The sequence below is a fragment of the Taurulus bubalis genome (genome assembly GCF_910589615.1).
Source record: "Taurulus bubalis genome assembly, chromosome: 15".
NCBI lineage: Eukaryota > Metazoa > Chordata > Actinopteri > Perciformes > Cottidae > Taurulus > Taurulus bubalis.
In genome coordinates this window covers 18,154,550-18,175,574 of record NC_136603.1, presented here as the reverse complement: position 1 = coordinate 18,175,574, position 21,025 = coordinate 18,154,550, and the positions used below count along the sequence as shown (strand labels likewise).

The window sequence follows — 21,025 nt, the reverse complement described above, 5'->3', positions numbered from 1 at the left end:
GTGTTCAAACATAAAGAAGCAGTCATCCAGTTGGGCGGTTTAAAGTGAATTCTGCTGGGCCATTAGAATATTATTGTGCTCGCATACATTGCCGTTCCCACAATAAGTTCACATTATTGGTCCCATGCTATGTAATGGTGTCACATCACGCGCAACAGTGTGGATAATCTTTGTTCTATTCCTCCTCCAAGAAATCTCTCCACCCACTGCCTCCTGAGAGCCATCCAGCTGCAGCCAGATCGATGAAACTCCTCGCCAAGATTCCTAAAGATGCCGAAGCTGTCATTGTTTTAGTTGGTAAGCTCCATGAGTTTCTTTCTACTAAGTAGATTAGTTCAGGAATTATGTTTTTTCTTTTCTTACGTTTTTAGAAACTGCTTAAGAGATGCATCTGCTTTTGGCAAATTCCCTAGGAGCCTGCATTTCAAATACTAAAATAAAATAATTAAATTAGATCAATATGACACCATAATCATGTCATTTTTAAAGTTTTGTTTTTTGTTTGTAGTGTTGCACTGCTGTTAATGTAAAGTCAACCCTTCTGCAGCTGCTTTCTGTGCCCCCGAAGGACCTCAAAGCCTTTTGCTGTAAAGCTGCAGGATGGCTTGTTTTTCTTGAACAGCACATTAGCACGACAAAAAGATGTCAGTGAAGAGGAGATTCCTTTTGAGTTACTTATGTTGAGATATTTGAGATCAAACTGTGTGTTCAATGTACTTATAGCCGAAGCCAAATCACAGATTTTGTTTAAAATGTTGTTATTATTATTATTATTATATTTAACTAGACGCGGTTTATGCCGTTTCCTTTCAGGCTCTGTTGACTTCCTGGAGCAGCCAGCCATGGCCTTTGTCAGGCTGAACGAGGCGGTCCTTCTGGAGTCCGTGCTGGAGGTCCCCGTCCCTGTTCGCTTTATTTTCGTCCTGCTTGGTCCAAGTCAGTCCAACGTAGACTATCATGAGATTGGACGCTCCTTCTCCACTCTCATGTCTGACAAGGTAGATGTGAAACTTAAAAGATGTGACATTTCACATGTGACAACCCTTCCTCTTGCATCTCTAGGGGCATTTTGAGCTTTTTTAATTTCAAAATGTCCAATCATTTTGGCTGTCTTAATGCATATGGCATGAATTTCGGCAAAGGTGGGAGTTTTGAAACCTTTTTGAGGTGTGGGAAGGTTGTTTCGTGTTTTCAAATTTTAGAAGTTCAACCTCAGCTCCTATAATAAGTCTGTATTAAACTGTGTAGCCAAACTACAGACACTCAGACCCTTAAGGACAAAAATGTTGTCATTGTAACCCATTAAAACCAGACTTATTGATCCCACGACCATTACAGCACAAAATATTGTATTCTATTATATCAGGTTTTCAACCTCGGGCCATGGCAAAATTTTCCACCAGATTAAACCATCATGTATGCCTATGGGCCAAATGCATGCTATATTCTTGGTTACCACTAGGGCTATTGCTGCTGTATTATGGAGCACTGCATTCAACAATAAAAGGTGAATATGGCCATTCAGGGCAAATGTTTCTAGGTGCTGTTATTCAGCGATGTGGTGGACATCTAATGCAAAGCATGTTAGTGTTTTAAAGATGTTTTGTAGATCGTACAAAGAGGACAGCCCAGAAAATGGTCTCACTATTAGAAAGTTGAGACGAGAATGGGGAAACCATTGCAAATAGCTGCTAATTTATCCCCCTCAAAATAATTCATGCCCTCTGGATGTCTTCGTGTTACATTACATCCATTCTGGTGATGACACTCCATTGTATGTTGTTGCAGAACTTCCATGAGGTGGCCTACTTTGCTGATGACAGACAGGACCTCCTGAACGGTATCAATGAATTCTTGGACTGCAGCATCGTCATTCCACCCTCAGATGTGGAGGGCAAAGACCTCCTGAAGACGGTGGCTGACTTCCAGAAGCAGATGCTGCGCAAGAGGAAGGAAAGAGAACTCAAGAGGCATCACTCCTCATGTGGAATAGAGCTGAACAACAAAGGTACTCCGTCAAGAGTCTCTCTTCCAAGCCAGGAGGCACCTCTGTTTCTACAGACTACTGTTTGTCCTTCTATGCAAACACAGATCAATCCCTAAAGTCAGATTCCTTCTACATTGTGTGCAAACTAGTCCTTACAAATCAACTGAACAAAAAAAACAGAGAAAATATGTTTTTATGTATCTTTTAGTAGTTTTACAAATGAGATAATACATCCCATGACCTCAGTGAACACAACTCAAGTGATCTATTGGTTAGTCGTGTTTCCAAATGATGTCTCAGTTCAAAGAGCTTGAAATTCATTGATTCATTCATTGAAGTAATGACCGTCTCCATTCAAAAGTAATGACCCCTGGGGTCAGCCCAGTACTTTATGTTTTCTTATTGTCAACAAACCTTAAGAACAGAACTAATCCAACAATGCATTGCTCAGCTGTGTTAGACCCAGCCTTCCAACGAAAGAGGGAAATCTTAAAAAACTGCTCAAAAATATATTTTATTGAAATTCTCGGTAATCTCCTAAAAGAGCTGGCCATTGTAGTTGTCTTGATATTTCACGCAAACAGGAGTAAAGACTTGATTTGTTGGGGACTTGTTCCAGCTGCAGATTGATACATATTTTTTTGGGGATTCACAGTTTTTAAGGTTGCAGGACAGTATATGCTGAATGACCGTGACGATGATCAGTAGCAATGTCTTTATGTAATGGAGGCTGTAACAAACCCCCTAGAGGTGAGTCCAGAGGAGGAGGAGGAGGGAGACCAGGAGGTGGACCCATTGAAGCGGTCTGGGATCCCTTTCGGAGGCCTGATCCACGACATCCGCCGCCGTTACCCACATTACGTCAGCGACCTGAAAGACGCCGTGGACATGCAGTGCGTCGCTGCCGTCATCTTCATCTATTTTGCTGCGCTGTCGCCCACTATTACCTTCGGAGGCCTGCTGGGTAAACAGAAATGACGAAAAGAAATGAATATTTAGATACGATGTCACTTTGTTACCTGTGCTCTAAAAGGTGTCTTTTTGTCTGTTTTCTCACATAGGAGAAAAAACAGAGGGCCTGATGGGAGTGACTGAGCTCATTGTGTCAACGGCAACTCTTGGAGTTATATTCTCGCTGCTTGGTGGTCAGCCTCTCCTCATCATCGGCTTCTCAGGACCCTTACTGGTGTTTGAAGAAGCCTACTACAAGGTGTGGAAAACATCATATGTTTTTTTTTTCTGTTACATAATTCCCATTTTATTTTCCCTGAACATGTGACTAATATATGTCTTTTCACTCAGTTCTGTCAGGCCCAAGGCATTGAGTACCTAACTGGTCGAGTGTGGATTGGTTTCTGGCTCATCTTCATTGTCCTGCTGATGGTGGCAGCAGAGGGAAGCTTCCTTGTTCGCTACATCTCACCGTTTACCCAGGAGATTTTTGCTTTCCTCATCTCCCTTATCTTCATCTATGAGACCTTCTCTAAACTCTTCAAGGTAATCGTACAGCACAATGAGCTCCATAATAATTTGGACAATAAAAGGCCCTTTTATATGCATATTCCCCCACAACAAGAAATCTGAATATTTTTGCAAGGAGTTATGCTTAATGGTACAATACTTATTAGTTGATAGCATCTACGACTTAGGTTGAATCATATCTGCAACTACATACTGCAAACAATCAGATACGACTATCTTCTTGTTTTTAGGTGTTCAAGGAACATCCACTGATGGCGATTTACCCCAGTGACTTTCACCCAGCTACTGCGCATCATGAAGTTGAAGACCAGATCTACAAACAGCCCAACACTGCTCTTCTGTCTCTGGTCCTCATGATAGGCACTTTCTTTGTTGCTTTCTTCCTCAGGAAATTCAGAAACAGTCGTTTCCTAGGTGGCAAGGTAACCTAACCTAACCCTAGCAAATGGTGTCCGACTTCTCATGGGCCTTTAAAGACCCCCTGTTGTATAAATACACAGAGTCATATTGAATTTAGGCTGCGTTCCAAATCTGAAATGTTTTTTTTTTTTTACGCTACATACATAACAAGTACATACTGCAGCTTCCCTGACAAAGTATGCACTGTTGCATGCAGTATGTATTCAATTGGTGCGTACTACTTTCTCATAATATTCCTCCTTGAAATTTCCCCATGGCAGTTTGAGGAAAAGTGGAACTTTGCCATGAAATAACTTAAAGAATGTGCTTAACGCATGCATCCAATGTTTATGTGATAAGATGCGTGCTGGATGTTGACTGGATTTGATTGATGACGGGTTTCTCAATATCCTTAGGCCAGAAGAATCATTGGTGACTTTGGCATCCCCATCTCAATTTTGGTTTCAGTGTTGGTGGATTACTCCATTACTGACACTTACACACAGGTAACTTGAATGCAAATGACTTCAGTCACAGCAAGAGTTGAAGTGTCTCTTCATTACAGTTCCAACAAATCAGGGCTTTCTCTTCTTTACTTACCCCTAGAAACTCAATGTGCCGTCGGGCTTCTCAGTCACCTCCCCTGACAAGAGAGGCTGGTTCATCAGTCCCTTTGGCGATAAGAAACCTTTTCCTACCTGGATGATGGGGGCATCTATTGTACCTGCCATTCTTGTCTTCATCCTCATTTTCATGGAAACTCAGATCACTTCGTACGTACAGTATGATTATCTACAGTAGTAATGTTTTGGGTGTAAAATCTGTGGAGTAAGGTATACTCTTTTTTTTACACATTTCTGATCTGTTAAATGTTTCCTCTAATTTATCAGGTTGATAGTCAGTAAGAAAGAGCGTCACCTGGTTAAAGGCTCAGGCTTCCACCTGGATCTTCTGCTCATTGTCATTCTGGGTTCCATCTGTCCTCTGTTTGGCCTGCCATGGCTCACCGCGGCCACTGTGCGCTCTGTCACTCATGTCAACGCCCTCACCGTCATGAGCAAAGCCACGGCGCCCGGTGAAAAGCCCATGATCCAGGAGGTTAAAGAACAGAGGTTGACCGGGCTTCTTGTGGCTGTTCTTGTTGGTAAGAGGAAAGGGAAGAGTGGGAATGTGGGAAGCTAATGTGGCAGGTGTGTGTGTTTTGTCAGGGCCGTGTTTGTTGTTGTAATACTAATTGTGACCACAAGGGGCTGAAGTGTATATTCATTATATTTTAAATTGACATGAGTATTGCAAAAACAGAGAAAAATTAAAAATAACTTGCCAAAACCTTTTCCACAGATGAAAATAAGGAAAACAAGTATGCTAGCAAAACATTTAGTTTTCACCTGGTAAAACTTATTTTTTACCTGCGAGGTAAAAATGCTAACTTTTTGCCTGGGACATGCCTTTTTATTTAATCATGAATGCAGCCATCATGTACACACTCAGGACTCTTTCTCAGGGTTCTCGTTTCAAATGGAATTTGCTGGAAACGCTTTCAGAGTTTTCAACCAACTTACAGAGTTTCATCGTTAGCATTAGCTCACACTGGCTACGGTTGGAAAACTCTGCCAGCAACAGTTGTGATTTCAGCCAAACTCCACAGTTGTCGGCTAGAAAGCAGAAGTCTGCTTTTGTTTGCCCTTTCTGGGTAACGGGAGACGCATTGTTTCAACACTGAGAATATATCTGTTAACTTCCAACATGCCATGCTAAAACAAAAAGCTTCAAAGGCAAAGCAATGGTAACCAAAGGGGTTGGGGTTTAGCAAATGGTCAATTGGTTGGTGGAATACTCCTCTTGAGTACCATCTCAAATGTTGTATTGGAAACAGTTAAACTTAATCATAAAAAGTCTTTCATTCCACAAAATAGTTCTCTCATTAAAAGTGGCAATAAACAAATCCCAACCACACACAATCAAGTGAAACTGCAGGGAGCTGGAGGAATCTGAACTACTGACCACTTGCAGAGAAATTATTTTGTTTTATTTTCTGGCTGTGGTTGTTTTTTTACCGCATTATTACAGTGCTGGAATTTCCGGGCAATTATTTGTCTTGAAAGAAAACGTAAGCTCAAAAGACACAGTGCCACTTCTGCCTAGACATTCACCAAGTACGAATCAACCGTTGCAAGAGCTTACAATGATTTTACAATCTGTTTACAAATTGTCCTCAAAATGAACCGAAGCAGTACATTTTCCAAATGAAAATGGTTAAGCCCAAAATGGGCTGTCTGACATTGCAACATTGTTTTCATCCACTGACTAGTACTATTTTGCCAGCAGGATATCTTATTTCAATTAAGGTACGGTTCCCAAAGTAGTCCTAAGTATTAGTTTGATCCAGTTTAGATATACAACCACAATGACTCATCATGATTGGTGAGCCCTTGTTTGATTGAAATGCTGCTTGAGATTTGAAATAAGGCGTTTTGGATTAGCCCAAAGAGTGTTTCAACCAAGTCATCTTAACAGTGAATGTGTTTCGGATCAACAGCATGCTTGTCATGAGGGCTGTTCACTTGTTGAATGAATAATTATCTCCACAGTTGCAAACCATTTTTTACGTGTGTCTTAAAAACAGTAAGACTACCATTAAAAAAAAAATAAACCTTTAGCCCATTTCTCCCCATCAGGCATGTCCATAGTGATGACAAACGTGCTCCGCCTCATCCCTCTGGCTGTGCTCTTTGGCATCTTCCTGTACATGGGGGTCACTTCTCTGACAGGAATCCAGCTGTACGAACGCATCACACTTATGGTGACGCCCGCCAAGCATCACCCTGACCACATCTACGTCACCAAGGTAACACACGCAATGCGAGTGTTGTCAAGCGCTCGTCTTCTATTATTAGTGGTGAGATGGAGAAGCCAAACCCGGCAGAGTGGGCTGAGTAGAGGCAGACATTTTTCTGCAGTTTTGGTTTTCCAGCTTGGTTTGATAGAGAGAACTGATCATTCAGAACCCTTAATATGTTATACATGACAAGCATCCAGGTTTTTTTTTTACAGCTAGGCCACACTTGGACTCCACTACATCCAGAAAATCTGTAATTTCTCTAACCAACAGGGAGTTAAAAGCAGAGGAGGGATTTCACCTACTTCCATGATGCACAGAGAAAGGAAAATGTTGCTGGATTTTTGACTCCAAACAGAGTTACCTCAACGGTTGAGAATAAACACAGTTGGGTTTCTGGCTGCATTCATCACACTGCTGGATTTAACTTCTCCATCTGATCATCAGTATTGAAAGAATACATTCATTTTGTCCACTGCATTACTGCTGTCAGATGGTCGCAGTGTGTTGATCCTCATTGTTTTGTTTATCGCAGTATTTTTGTGTTTTACTAACTAACTGTTATGTAACTGTATCTCAGGACACACCTGCACACAGAGCAGAGAAGGATCAGAAACCTGGATAAGGTCTTTACATAATGCCCAGCGGCCGAAAGTAGCAGGTCCTTCACCTGCAAAATGTCAAGTAGACTCAAATAGACATAGAATAGAACATAAAGTGACTTCTAAGAGACACAACACAATTCAAAAGAGAATCAACAGGACTACAACAGACACAATGACTACAAAGAGATACAAAGCAATTACACAGATACTTAACATGAAAAGACACAATGACCACTGTGAGAAATATGTTCAGATCCTGGGAGGTGGTGGGAAATGGGATCCGGAATCCAAAAAGTTATAGTATAAGTATATTTAATAAAAAATGATAGACAGCTTATGCTCCCGCACGGGCCCTTTTAAATCCACGGCCCACTTCGGAACACAGGTCCGAGCAGTTCGCTGAGCGGAAGAAGAAGAGACCGCGCGCTCGCGCACCAGTTAGTTTTCAACTCATTCGAAGGACATTAAGTCCTTCCTGTTGGTTTAATGTTTTATTACTTTTCTAAACATACTACTGGCCCTGCCGTGGGGGCGGAAATAAATTCCTTCTTCCGTCTTCCTCTTCTTCTTCTTCATCCTCAAAAAGGGTAGTGTCCATTGTCTAAAAAGTCAATGTTCGGCTCCGCCCCCTCAGGCGAACAAGAGAACTACAACTCCTTAAAGCACTAGTCAATATATCATGCAGCATGCAGTATTTGTCTAACATTCATTCACACAACAATCATTCTACAGTAATAAAAGTGACCTTCATATGCATACAATTACAAATCCCTCATAATAATATCCCTTATTAATTATCATATTTCATGCATTGTAATTTACACACAAACAACTCATTTTATATAGATGTGCAAGTCACATGTGACAAACTAAGCTTAAAAAACACTACACCACAAAGCAACTACAAAAAGACACAATGACCACAACTGGAAGTATTTGGTGGGGACCATTGTACACATACAGGTAATAATCAAGGACAGGCCCAAAGTTTAAAACAACAGTTAGATCCCAATGTGACTATTGACACTTGCTGTAATCATTCCTCTCCTCTATGGAGGCAATTACAAGATTCTCAATTCTCACAGGCTCCCAATGGAAGTGATGGGGGCAATATATGCAGTCCCTGCTCTGTGGAAAATGAATTTAAATGTTTATTTGAGAATAATATAATACATCTTTTGGTTATGAAATGCGTACTTTGTATTTCCACATCCAAAGTTTCCTTGCTGAGCTTCAGTGGAGGGAGAGTACATCGAAGAGGGAATTTAATAATAAAAAATGTACCCATTTCATTTCTCTATCGCTATGAGCTGCAGCCTCATATGAACTTCAGATAAACTTAAGAGTACTTTTTTCACAGAACAAGAGTACATTTTGCCTCCTGTCACTGACATTAGAATAACCTATTGAACCTATTTAACCTTTAAGCAGAGGTGAGAGGATGCAGTAGGAAACAATCATGCAAACAGCCTACAATACCTCTACTAGGGTAGATGGTATTACTAGGGTTCACAAGGTTTAAATAATGCATGGAAATATAATAATAATTTTAATTGATCAATAAATTAAACCACACAAAAAAATTGCAAAAGCGCTGCAATACTGAATTAGCTTACTCATTATACTGAGAAGAAAATAGAAGGATGACATAAAATTACTAGAATCAATTCCGAAGAAACATTACTCACTCCCACATGAACAGGAACGTCTGTGTTATGTCTGTTGCAATCAAAATGTACTCAGAAAGCCTGCTAATGATGACACATGGCCCACCCCCACATAATTGTTAACAGTATTGGCATACAAATGATGGATGTTGATCCGGATTTGCCTTGGTATCGGATTGAAACCAAGTTTTTTGACACAAAACAGGAAAAGGAGTTTACAGAAAGTTCAGGTTGACTTACATTTTTCAGACAAATCATTAGATGCAGGATTTTCCACTAGATGGAGCCAAAAATATGTAATATTTTCTTTGTGCCATGGCATAGTTTTGGATTCAGTGTGTCTAACGCCTCTAAATGTGTCTATGAGTATCTCTCGTCTGTAGCGTGGTCCTTTTTGTTTTCTACCCTTTAACCAGCGCATGTGTGTTCCTTCAGGTAAAGACATGGCGTATGAACATGTTCACCATCATCCAGCTGGCGTGCATCGTGGCTCTGTGGGTAGTGAAGTCTACGGACGCCTCCCTGGCGTTCCCCTTCGTCCTCATCATGACGGTGCCGCTTCGCCGCCTCATCCTCTCCAGGATTTTCGAGGAACGTGAGCTCCAGGCGGTAGGTTGTGTGGCAGAGACGCCCCAGGAATGTTTGAATCTTTGCCACAATAATCTGATCCCACATTTCCCCCAGGATACTTATTTTACGGCAAATGTAATATATGGACGTTGGCATGTTTTTAACATCTCTTAAAAAAATCAAACTACGAATGATTTTCTCCTCTGTGATCATGGACAGCTTTCTCATACAAATAGTTTTAGATAATGTGCAAATATTTCTTTTCAAACCACAAAAAGTTTCACAGTCCAATCTGAAGAAATCCCCTAAACCCATACATGTCAACACTGTCAGATTAAAGCCTTCCATTTCCAAAATATATACTTTTTCAGGAGCTAGAAAAAACAGTTTTGTCCTTAACTTGACCACCATCCGCGTTGTGTTCATCCAAAGGTCCCGTGAACCCAAGGCACTGTAGAATCGAACTACAGAGGACCTTGGAAATAATATAAAACTTGAAAAGTACCATAATTAGACCTCCACAATACCAGATCTGTCACCTCTATATGAACCGGATTGTACACACTATATGCTTTCTTTTTATTCTTTAGTTTGTTCTTTTCCAACAAACACGTTTAGCTATTTCTGAGTCTTTTACATGTTGCCTCATCTAGTCAGCACATAATAAAAAAACTAAAAAACATTGTTGCCCTTGAGTTAGGGTACGCTTTCTTTTTCACACTTTTTTCACACTAACGCTGAGAGTTAGATGGCAATATTGAGACACAGTATGTTTGCTAGATATGAAGCTACCACCAGCAGTTGGCTAACTTAGCTTAGCATAAAGATTGGAAATAGTCCGCCACATAGCATAGCACCCCGTTTAATGGTAAGTTGTTGTTTTTCACACATTGGTATTTGTAATACAATGTAATGTGTTGATTAGTGATCTTAAACCGTGCTGGGAGGTAAATTGTGTGAATTTTGCACAGAGCCAGGCTAGTTGTTTCTCCTCCTTTTCATGCTAAGCTAGGTTAGCCAGCGGCTGGCTGTAGCTTCATACTTGTGTAGCGCATTGACAGGTAAGCAGCATCAATCTTTTCATCCAACCCTCTCCTAGAAAGCAAATAAGGGAATTTTCCAAAATGTCAAATCATTTCTTTCACCTGGTCTCAGACCGATAGTTGAATATACAGTTCTCAGATCAGCCAAAAGTGCACAAGAATGTGTTCAAACAGCATCAAAAGGGTTAGGTTTCAGAGCCTCCTTAATTGCATGATTTAGGCCTTTGAGCAAGCCTTGAATTAAAATTATTGAAGATAATTTGTCTTTTTCACAGCTGGATTGCGACGAGGATTCTCCCAACTTCGATGAAGATGGACGAGACGAGTACAACGAGATCCACATGCTTGTATAAATAAAAAATTGGATGCTGCCAGTATGAATTTCTCCACCCTCCAGCTCTGACCAATCAGAGCAAGCCTCTCCGGAAATCTCAGTGTCTCTGAGTAGGGACAAAGCGAGAAGAGGGACAGTAATGGTGTTTGTAAAATATTCAAAAGATAGCTGGATGTTCCCTTCTTACCTTTGTTTATTCCAGTTTTTCAAAAAGAGCACACATGATGTTAGAACTCTGTGGTGGTGTTAAACTCCCAGAAGTCTGAGCACCTTACCTGAAGTGGACGGTGCAAATCTAGCAAAGAAATCAACTTACATGAACACTTTATTGGACTTCTTATCCTCTCTATCCCTTTAATTACTCTGTAGGTCCTCGGCATGAGTGCAATGATGATGGTGACCTCTAGGGCTGGATCATTTAGACTTATTTTTGTCCTGAAAGCGGGAAAAATGGGTAGATTTGCTTTCATCTAATTTTCCTCGAAGATTTTCATCAAAATGCATAATGATGAACTGAAAGAAAATCCCAAAGCCCTGAATTCCACTCCCTGTGTAGTTTAGCTGCCTTTCCCCATTTATACTACTGCCATTGCCTATAGGTTACAATGCTGTGCAAACAAGGAGTTAAGTAGTCCTTTCCCTTTCTGTACAGACTTTTAGTAATGAGCACTTTGACTGGGCAAAAGTTCACTTTTGTCGCTGCCAACTGAGCTCCTGGCACAAAGCCTCTTCTCTAAATGTAGTCTCCCCTTGAAGCCAAAGTCTCTACAGAGACTGCAAGCTTCTTCAAGGGGTGTTTCTGTACTTTGTTAGGTGTTTAATGCCCAACATAGCAGTCCACTGACCCCGTTATTGTGACCTTGGATGTATAAGTAAATAGCGAAACATGGTCTCAACCTTATTTTTCTACTCTGATGTATCTATTTATTTTGTGACCTTTGGATGTAATGCCATGCCAGATGTTTGTCCTCCCAATAGCTCAAATTGCTATAAGAGTTATTATACAATTTAAGAAAAGAACATTGTGTAGGTGGACACATTCAGCCATTATTCTTTCATCTTCTCCGCAATATTTCCACGTCGTGGTGCATTTTTCAGGGATGTCATGAATAATATAGTAACACACTTGGCTGGAAAAGCATAGGCACTAAGCAAACACACAAGCACTGAAAACGCTGGGGAACAGTTGAGTGTTGGCAGGACGTATGAATGATGCATTGTAGAGTAAGATGTGAGCTTGGAATTACAATGTACCATCTGTGTTCAGACTTCTTTTGAAATACCACGAAATTTAGTTTTCACCTCCTATATTGCGAGCCCACTATAGAATTTTAAATAACCATTCAGTCCCGACACGTAATCAGAGACCTTACTTCTGCCACACAGAAACACCAGTTGTCAGAGCTACTGTACATAGAAATTAAATAATTTTTCATAAGAGACTTAACAAGTTGAGCACATATTTTTGTGGCGGTCTTATTTATGAAGAAGAGGAAGACGTTGATGGGATTTGGGCTAAAAGGCCAGTGAGTTATATTCGCACATACTTTCCACTCCAAATATTTCATTTCGGAGCATTCTATTGATGTTGAAGGTGCTAGATGGGAAGTAGAAGAAAGTTTCGGCACACTGTCACTATTCCCACTTTAAGTTTATATGTTGTCAATCGTTTGCACGGTCCTTCTAGCTTCTGTCTTTTCCTCTTTCATATTTCTGCTCCACTGTATCAGCTTCAATGGGTGAAGAAATTTAGTGTGGAATCAGGAAAAAAGACACCATGTGGCAGCTGAAGAGGTTTCTGTAAATAACTATTAAATATGGCAAAATAGAAAACAAAAACATGTTCTCTTGTTTTCACCTGATACTAATGATTACTTCTGCAGGTATACAATCAACTAGAAAAAACTCCAAAGTGCTTAAAAGTGAAGCAAAATTTCATTCTGAGAGTACCTCTAAAAAGAAATGTTCAGGGTTAGAAGCGTAGTATAGTTATTGTATGCTAACCACATTAGTATATTTCAGTTCACATAACCATGTCCTACATTATGAGCCATGCAAGAATTCTGTCTCAGGGGAAACTGACCTTCGATCTGTAAATATTGCTTCCAAGCCTTTAGTTTGTTGTCTCTTGTGTGTACATAAAGCGGTCAAGGCAATCCAACACTTGCGATGTAAAAACAAAGAGCTTACAGTCCAGGCTTATACAATGGAGAAAATGAATGCAAGTGAAGAGAATGTTGTGTTTACTTCAGCAAAGTGACATGAAATTCTGCTGTGAATGAATCCCCCATTCTGTCTTTAGGCCGACACTTGAAGCTACACTTCGATGTGAAGCATACACCTGCTGTAGTCTGTATTTAATTCTGCAGCACTGTAATGAGTGACAGAATGTGGTTTAGGACTCTATAGGAGTGTCATTTAAAATAGGCTTAATGGAGCTTTTCAACCACGTGTTTATGCTTCAGACTAAAATCAGCAAATGAACTGATATGTTATCTCCATTATACTCCATTATACTTGGCCCTGCTGTGTTCATGACATTATTGAATGTAAATGTTTGGCTGCCTGTTTTTTCAGGCACATGATTTTCCCTTGTCAGATTTAGCAAAGCTGATTCCCATTTACGGAGGTCCATTAACGTCAAAGCTATTGAGCGACCAAAAAGATATTGACAGTTAAGCGTACGAGTTATTATTTTGTAGATACAAGCGATTTTAAATACTAATATTTAGCTAACCAAAATAATTCAAAAATAGATTCTCCCTTCTATTTAAATAATCTACAGTTTTATTGTTATCCTATTTTGTAATGTTTGTATTAATTTTAAACAATATTTGTAACAGAGATTCATAGATTCAAACATGAGCCAGAATGCTTTTCTATTGATCAGTGTAATAACGTGAAATAGTCAGCAGGTCTCACTTCACAATCGCAAAAGGCAAACAAAAAGGGGCACACATTTAAAAGCATTGCTCCACAGCGCTACTAGTGGTGAAAAACTCCACATGGTTCCTTTAAATCCACTTAATTTCAATGTTTAAAAATAGTACATCATATATTGTATTTTCTGGTTGTGTATTTTATTACAATTTCTCAAGGTGCCGTGTTATGACAAAGTAGTGTGTCCCGATTGAATGCATACTGCATGCAACAGTACACCTTTTGTGAAGGCAGGTGCAGTATATCGGAAAAAAAAGTATGTGATTTGCAACGCAATGTAAATGTGACTCCTGATTGAATGATGAACTGTAACTATAATTCCAAATTCCAAGAGCAAAATACAGAGGACATGAACTCTGTGTATCGTAGCTGCAGCCCTGTTAGCTGGCAGTAAGGCTTCCTCTTCACTCCATCTTAGAAGTCATGCCCTGTGTTTTGGCTCTTTATATTCCTTTGATGTTAACTCCAGCTGAAAGCAGAACAGGCCAATGTAATTGACCTGGAGTATCATCTGGTAAGAAGATTTTAATTGTGACCTTAATAGCTGGACGTGTCTATGTCTTGTTGAAGACGTTTGGCCAACGTGTATTGGCGAGCAGTTTGACATTTTCAAGACCTCAGGCTGCTGAATTAGCTTGAGAAAAATGAGAGCAGATTTTTAAACAGGGTCTTACACAAACCCTATTTCGGGTCTATTTTGAATCTGTTCATGGTGACTCTCAATTGTATTGAAACGTTGACTAATGTTGTGCTCAATGAATACTTTTGTTATTCATTGAGTTCCATACATAACCAGCAGGCTAATACTCACATAAAAGGGCAACGCTATGAAAAACAAAAATTAGACGGACACCATGCGATTAAAATCTGACTTTTGACCCCAGTAGTTGGTATCTTCCATCCGAGCCCAGTGGAACTATGTTATTTGAGGAGCTGTTTGACCTACAGTGGTGAAAGAGCCATAAGGGTCATTGTCCTTTGTTGTCTGACGATACAAGACTGCTAGACTGCTCCAAACAGCCATGTGCTCTTGTTATGGCAGGAACTGGTGTGTCTGAGTATGTGTGGAGCTGCGTAGGCCATAGCCAAGACAGAGCCAGTGCATGAGCGTATACTTAGCAAAACATCCTCTCAGTGTTTACACAAGAGGAAAAAGTGGAATCGTGGGTATTATTATGGATAATAAAAGGCGTGGTGCTGCCACTCTGTCCCGTCTGGGCGCTAGATGTTGAAACACGCAAGATGAAAAGAAAAACACTTTTTTGACCCTCAGAAAGTTCTGCCATGTCAATGTTCTGAGTTCACCACATGTAGTCACCTTATACCACCATGGTAGCAGGGTAGACCACCCACCCAAATCTAAGAACTGGCTGTGTTATTTTTGAACCTCTTTTTAATTCAACATCTTTGGTTTGAGAAAGACGTCTGGCGATCTTGGAGTTCAAACATATGGAATAGTGTGTTAGGTTCAACCATTATTTAACTATAAATCCAATATGTGTGCAACTCGATCCACTATTATAAGGAAGGGTGTTCACAGTGATATACAAGCACAGAAATATAGTTGAGAGTGTCTTTTGGATACTGCAGGAATGCCATTCATTTGTCTTTAATTGCACTGCATACCAAAGGATTAGTTCCTTACAGGATTACTTTCCTAATTTCGGTCTTCATTGTTATATTTGGTTGATCTCATGGGTTATGAATTAAATACTAATCCTTTGTGTGTATTCTTTTTTTATTCTGTGAAATGCTCTCTTTAACATAAGAAGGTTTTATTTCAGTGTTGTGACATGTTTGTTCATTCAGGAACACATACGATTTGTACAACCAATTAAAGCCATGATTTCCATCAAAGTTGCATTAAGCAATTGTTTAATCCTCAAAAGCACATAAAGTGACTTTACAATAAGCTTTGAGTAACGTCCAGCAGAAACAGAGTAACATAGCCATTCCATTGGATTGCTATATGCACAAATCTTCAATGTCTTCTTGTTTATTTACTGTTTCTGCCATGCTGGGCGGAGAGAGTGCACTCTTAGCTGCAGATTGGTTTGGATTCCCAGTGAGATGGGCACTACTATGATTTCACATGTGCAGAATGGTCATTAAAGGTGACATTGAAAACATTGCTTCATGGAGTTTTGCATTGTTTTGATGACAACAATCCCTTGATGTATACTCATCTGATGACAAACTTGTAAAATGCAGTTTGTTTGCATTTGTAACGCAGACTGACACTTGGTTCGTGTGGCTACTTGAATAAGCAGGTCCTTCTCGCTGTAAAGAGGTTTTCAATCAACTGTAAAACATTATTTTTTGTCTGAAATAAATATTTATTATGTGTTTCAATTACAAACAGAGCCATTTTATTTATTTTTTTACAATACAATACAGATGATTTAAGTATAAAGTTGGTGTCAAACAGTGCAGTCAATCATTACGGTTTTATTTTCCTCGACTCACATGTGCCAGATGGGTGGAGTTCATCAAATATGACAGAATAATGAGTTCCAGAAAGTTCAGACATTCACAGCTAAGTATGTAGACAGTCAAGTATGAAGTTCTACCTCCAGGATGTATGTTATGTGTATGACTATGGGTGATCTATGGGAAGAAATGGAGAGAAAAAAGTATTCATAACTATGTTTTCATGAATATATAATCACCTGAAACCAGAAGAATGACACACCCAGCCATTGAGAGATATATAACATTTCAATATTGAGGAGAAAAAAAGGAAACACTTTAACATTAAATGCTTTGACAGTTGCTTTGGATGAAATATCAGTCCTGGCGTGCACACTTTTAAATACATTTTTAATTGTTACTTTTAACAGAATGTAATACTGGACTGGTATATATTGGTCTGTGTTTGTATATAATACTTGAAGGGAACATGCAGTACTTTCATAATTGTGGGTCATGCCAACTTTGCACTCACAAAGATTTTATGAAGATTAAATTGGGAACAGCTTGAGCCTTCAGGTCTACATGAATCATCACTTCAATGCTTTTCCACGAGTCTGACCAAAAGTAAACACATAAAATATCCCTATGGATTGGCTAATGTTTCCAACTAACTATTGTTAAAATTAGGGTTTATTTACACAGCATATGTGATATACTGTGGTTTGTTTTGCCTTCTCTGCTCCACAGGTGGTGAGTGCAAAGTTACATCACATTCTCACTTCCAACTGGTCCCAAGTGGTTTGATCACAACCTCTTTGAGCAGGGTGGTAGATAGACGTCAATACATGGTTAATGTTGTGAATTCAAACACAACTACTTGGTTAGGTCTATGAAAAGACCATGGTTACATTTTTCTTAAATAAGTGTATTTGTTACGGGCCTTAGGTTACATATAAATGAAAAATACTTTTTTTTTATATTTTAGATTACCTCACCGGTCATTTTTGCACCTATTTAACAATATGTAAAGACAAAAGGTTTACATGAAAATACAATCATCGTTCATTACTGTAAAACTTAAGTAAGATTGGCCTAGTACCTAGTAGTATTGGTTGAAACTGGTTGATAGGCCTACCAATCATTTCATGACATCCATCCATCAATCAATTTGCAACTTTTGGCAATAAGAGTTATGTGTTTGTAACCACGAATATAGCCTGTGTAGCTCCATATCACGCTACATTCTAAGTCCTGTATTTGTTGGACCCATCCATCCAACCCGACCCCCCAATGCGGACTTGTCGCTGTTTCTACTACCTGACTTCCTCTTTCACTGTCATAATTACGAGCCAATAGAAGAAACCCTGTACTTGCAAAAGGGACGTGAACTTAGCTTCCTTACAAGTCTGGAGTGAGAACTCGGTGAAAGTTATCATGTCTGTCAGAATGACCACGATCATGAGAATAAGTTCCATGCTGAAAGATACACCTGCTCTTTTTAATCTATATATATATATATATATATATATATATATATATATATATATATATATATATATATATATATATGACCTTTATAAAAAGTTAAAAGAGTGTAAGACAGGATGTATGGTGGGGGAAAGTATTATTAACCATCTGAAGTATCCTGTCTCCTTATAGCGCTGGTTTACAGCAATTGCTCAGAGTCTGCTCAAGGTATGGTGTGCACTATGATATAAAGTCTATCTATCATGATAGCCAAAACCAAGGAGGATCAGAAGCTACATTTTCCTTCTTTTTTTATGGGAGACCAGGAGCTAAATGTGGTGGACAAAGTTATATATTTGGTCACATCATCAGGAATGACCTAAGCGATGATTACGATGTGCAGCGGCAGTGTTGCAAATGTTATGCACAAGCTTATATGCTGGCACGTAAATTTCATATGAGTACAGACAATGTTAAAAGCAAAAAAAATGAAAAAGATTCAGGATCAGAAGTGCAAGTCATATGTTTGCGACTCGTAATGTTCCCACTTCCATGCTGTGCTGAGGACTTTTATATACAAATTTAAATGTTGATTAAATGACTCAGAAAGTGTAATTATAAAAGTCTTAACTGAGCCAACACACAGTGATATGAGGTATTCTTCTTGTTTCTGGAAATATTGGAACAAGTGTCTGTATGTTTTTAACCACGAGTGAATTTTATCTGGAACGATTATACCTGTGTCCTCGTATTGTATTCTATTGTATTTTATATATTGTTGTTGTATCGGTGTTTGTTGCTATATGGACCCATGAGTCTGAAATAAAAGGAATATATACTGCTAGTGCCTTCGTCAGCTCAGCACATCAGAGACCCGAAGACTTGACCGTATCCGTGTTCCAGGTTGCAAGGTTAGCACAGAGAATTGGTAGGAAGAGCGTGACAATGATAAGAGGTGCTATCAACATAATGAGAGCAATGTCCGGGACCTGTCCACATTGTCTAAAGTACAGCTTATGAACCTTCAAGAAGACCGTGTCTTTCAGAAAGCCGTGACCCGTACACCGAGACACTTCTGCCCAGTTGTCCACGCATATCTTCAGTTCGTAGTAGTTGCTGCAAAGGATGAGAGCAAGGCAGAGCACCAAGTTAAGATGTCTCAAAAGGCTTCCAGAATCGATATTAATCATTAGTTAATGAAGCAATAAAGGCGTCTCACAAAAATAGACACTTACAGCTAGCAGCATTATCATGCAACAGTGAAATGAAATGGGACAATGCATGTATCGAACATGCGTTGAATTACCAAACTGTGACATCTTTCAAGTCTGCATTGACTTTCATTTCACATGGAAATATATTAAAAATAGTTCCAGCAGTGGTTCCTGAAGTGAGTTCTGTGGCACACCAGTGTTGGAAAGTGGTTGCTGATATGATTGGAAGTTAATCGGCTGGCGTGGCCCTTTAAAGCTGTGACTTTAATATTCAAACTCAATATTTTAAGATAATGCAAAGTGAGCCAAAAGCATCTAGCTTTGGCAACTCCAGAAGTTTTAATAAATGGAGAAATCCACCACTGGTGTTTAGGAGGCAGCTTACATTACACACACAGAGTTTTGATGTGTCATGTCCTCTGGGTGGAGAAGCGCCCATTGGTTCAGTGAAGCAACATAAATCGTGCGAGCGGTGGTCACTGCACGATTTTAGTGTGGAAAACATCAAGATTCAATTGAGCCTGACAGCTGGAGGCCTTATCAACAACCCGGGCTCCTTGTGATGATGGACACCCCGCCCTAACCCACCATTTGAGCTGTATGGGAGCTTAGCCTCAAACCGTGTTAACAGTAAAACATGGATTATTACAGCGGTAATTAAAGCCGACTGCAGTCTGTTGTAGGTATCACGGCAAGAACGAAAGTCTCCACAAACAACTGCTGTCTGGAAATATGAGCCCAGGAGTCTAGCAAGTAATTAGATGAAACTTTGACCAGCAGCAAATGTAGCCAGGAAACAGGAAAGTATCTGGCTTTCCCATGACTAACAGTCATAGATCTTCACTGAAAAGGCCATAAAACGTGTGTAATGTGCCACTCAGTTTTCACTCACTGGGCTCTACAATGTTGAGCTCGGGGATGGCTTTCTGTAACACATGCATGCCAAGGCTCAACACAAACTAATAGGTGACATGGTGCATATTTGTTATAAAAAGGCATATTCCTGATTGCATACAATTCCTGATTTCAGTAGACAAGTCCTGATCAAGTTGTTTTTGTCCCCAATCCTGATCCGAGATATTTCATATTGGGTATATCCAATACTAAGCCTTATCTGATACTTAAATATTGAAATAATAGCAGTTTACTTAATCTGGCACCTTAGTTACTTGATCCAAATAATGGAGGTTCTTGTTTAAAATCATTCAATTCATTTTCTAGGATTTGGTTGAAAGATTAGTTTGGAGAATGTGACTCAAATAACCCAACAGTTATGAAATCATGACAAGAAACTATAAATAAAATGTACCGTTTTACAGTCGGCCATGTGCAATTGTGCTGATAGCCACTTGTCTCCATGCTCTTGTTGAAATCTGACAGGCAGTCGTCAACACCGCTGTCAAACATGTGCGGGTCACATGGTACAAAAGATTTCGCAGCCATTCCTGGAGAAAACAGACACTTAAATGTGTGAGAATGATGGTCCAAATTCTCCATACAGTTCAATACCAACGGATAACATCAGAGACACTGTGTATACATGTGGTGTCCACATGTTTTAGTGAAGACCTGGTCAACACAGATAAAGCTGGAAAATGTCTTCTTCTCTTTTAAAAGCAACAAAAACTACATATCAGAGCCCAGTTAGTCTGAGTTACTCTGATGAGCTTCAGCACCTTTGTTCTGTGTTCTCCTGCTCTATTGAACGAGCACACAGCTATTTGATCATAACCCAATGAGTAAAACATAAACCACCCCAGTAGAAGATAGTTTTTTATGGTTATTTACTATATGTGCATGCTCTTTTAACCTTTATTATTGTTGCATATCCACTGCATGGTAAACTCAACTTGTTTTGGGGTTTTCCATTCGCAAAAGTCAAGAGCTGGCACCTGCTACTTCTTTTGGTGCCACCTCGGTCCAGGTTCCAGACAAGCAACCATCAATAGCAATTACAATGTTTTAATTCACTTTAATTTGTTTTTAAATATGTCAACCCGGAAAGCTACGTTCATTCATTCCCGTGAATAGTTGCCAATGGAAGCATCCAGTGAGGGGCGCGTTAA

At 39.6% G+C, this 21,025-nt stretch overlaps 1 protein-coding gene across 2 annotated transcripts in view; it reads left to right on the top strand.

The window, feature by feature from the left end:
• Window positions 1–10,945, top strand: part of slc4a3 (solute carrier family 4 member 3) — a gene marked incomplete at both ends in the record, with an annotated part of 41,188 nt that extends 30,243 nt beyond the window's left edge. For both annotated transcript variants that reach the window (XM_079231344.1, XM_079231343.1), the window contains 13 exons: window positions 192–297; window positions 814–998; window positions 1,789–2,008; window positions 2,736–2,951; window positions 3,049–3,197; window positions 3,290–3,484; window positions 3,700–3,891; window positions 4,285–4,374; window positions 4,475–4,641; window positions 4,759–5,012; window positions 6,547–6,716; window positions 9,415–9,588; window positions 10,868–10,945. In XM_079231344.1, coding sequence (XP_079087470.1) covers window positions 192–297; window positions 814–998; window positions 1,789–2,008; window positions 2,736–2,951; window positions 3,049–3,197; window positions 3,290–3,484; window positions 3,700–3,891; window positions 4,285–4,374; window positions 4,475–4,641; window positions 4,759–5,012; window positions 6,547–6,716; window positions 9,415–9,588; window positions 10,868–10,945 — 2,196 coding nt within the window. The remainder of the gene's footprint in view (window positions 1–191; window positions 298–813; window positions 999–1,788; window positions 2,009–2,735; window positions 2,952–3,048; window positions 3,198–3,289; window positions 3,485–3,699; window positions 3,892–4,284; window positions 4,375–4,474; window positions 4,642–4,758; window positions 5,013–6,546; window positions 6,717–9,414; window positions 9,589–10,867) is intronic.
• Window positions 10,946–21,025: the final 10,080 nt, after the last annotated feature.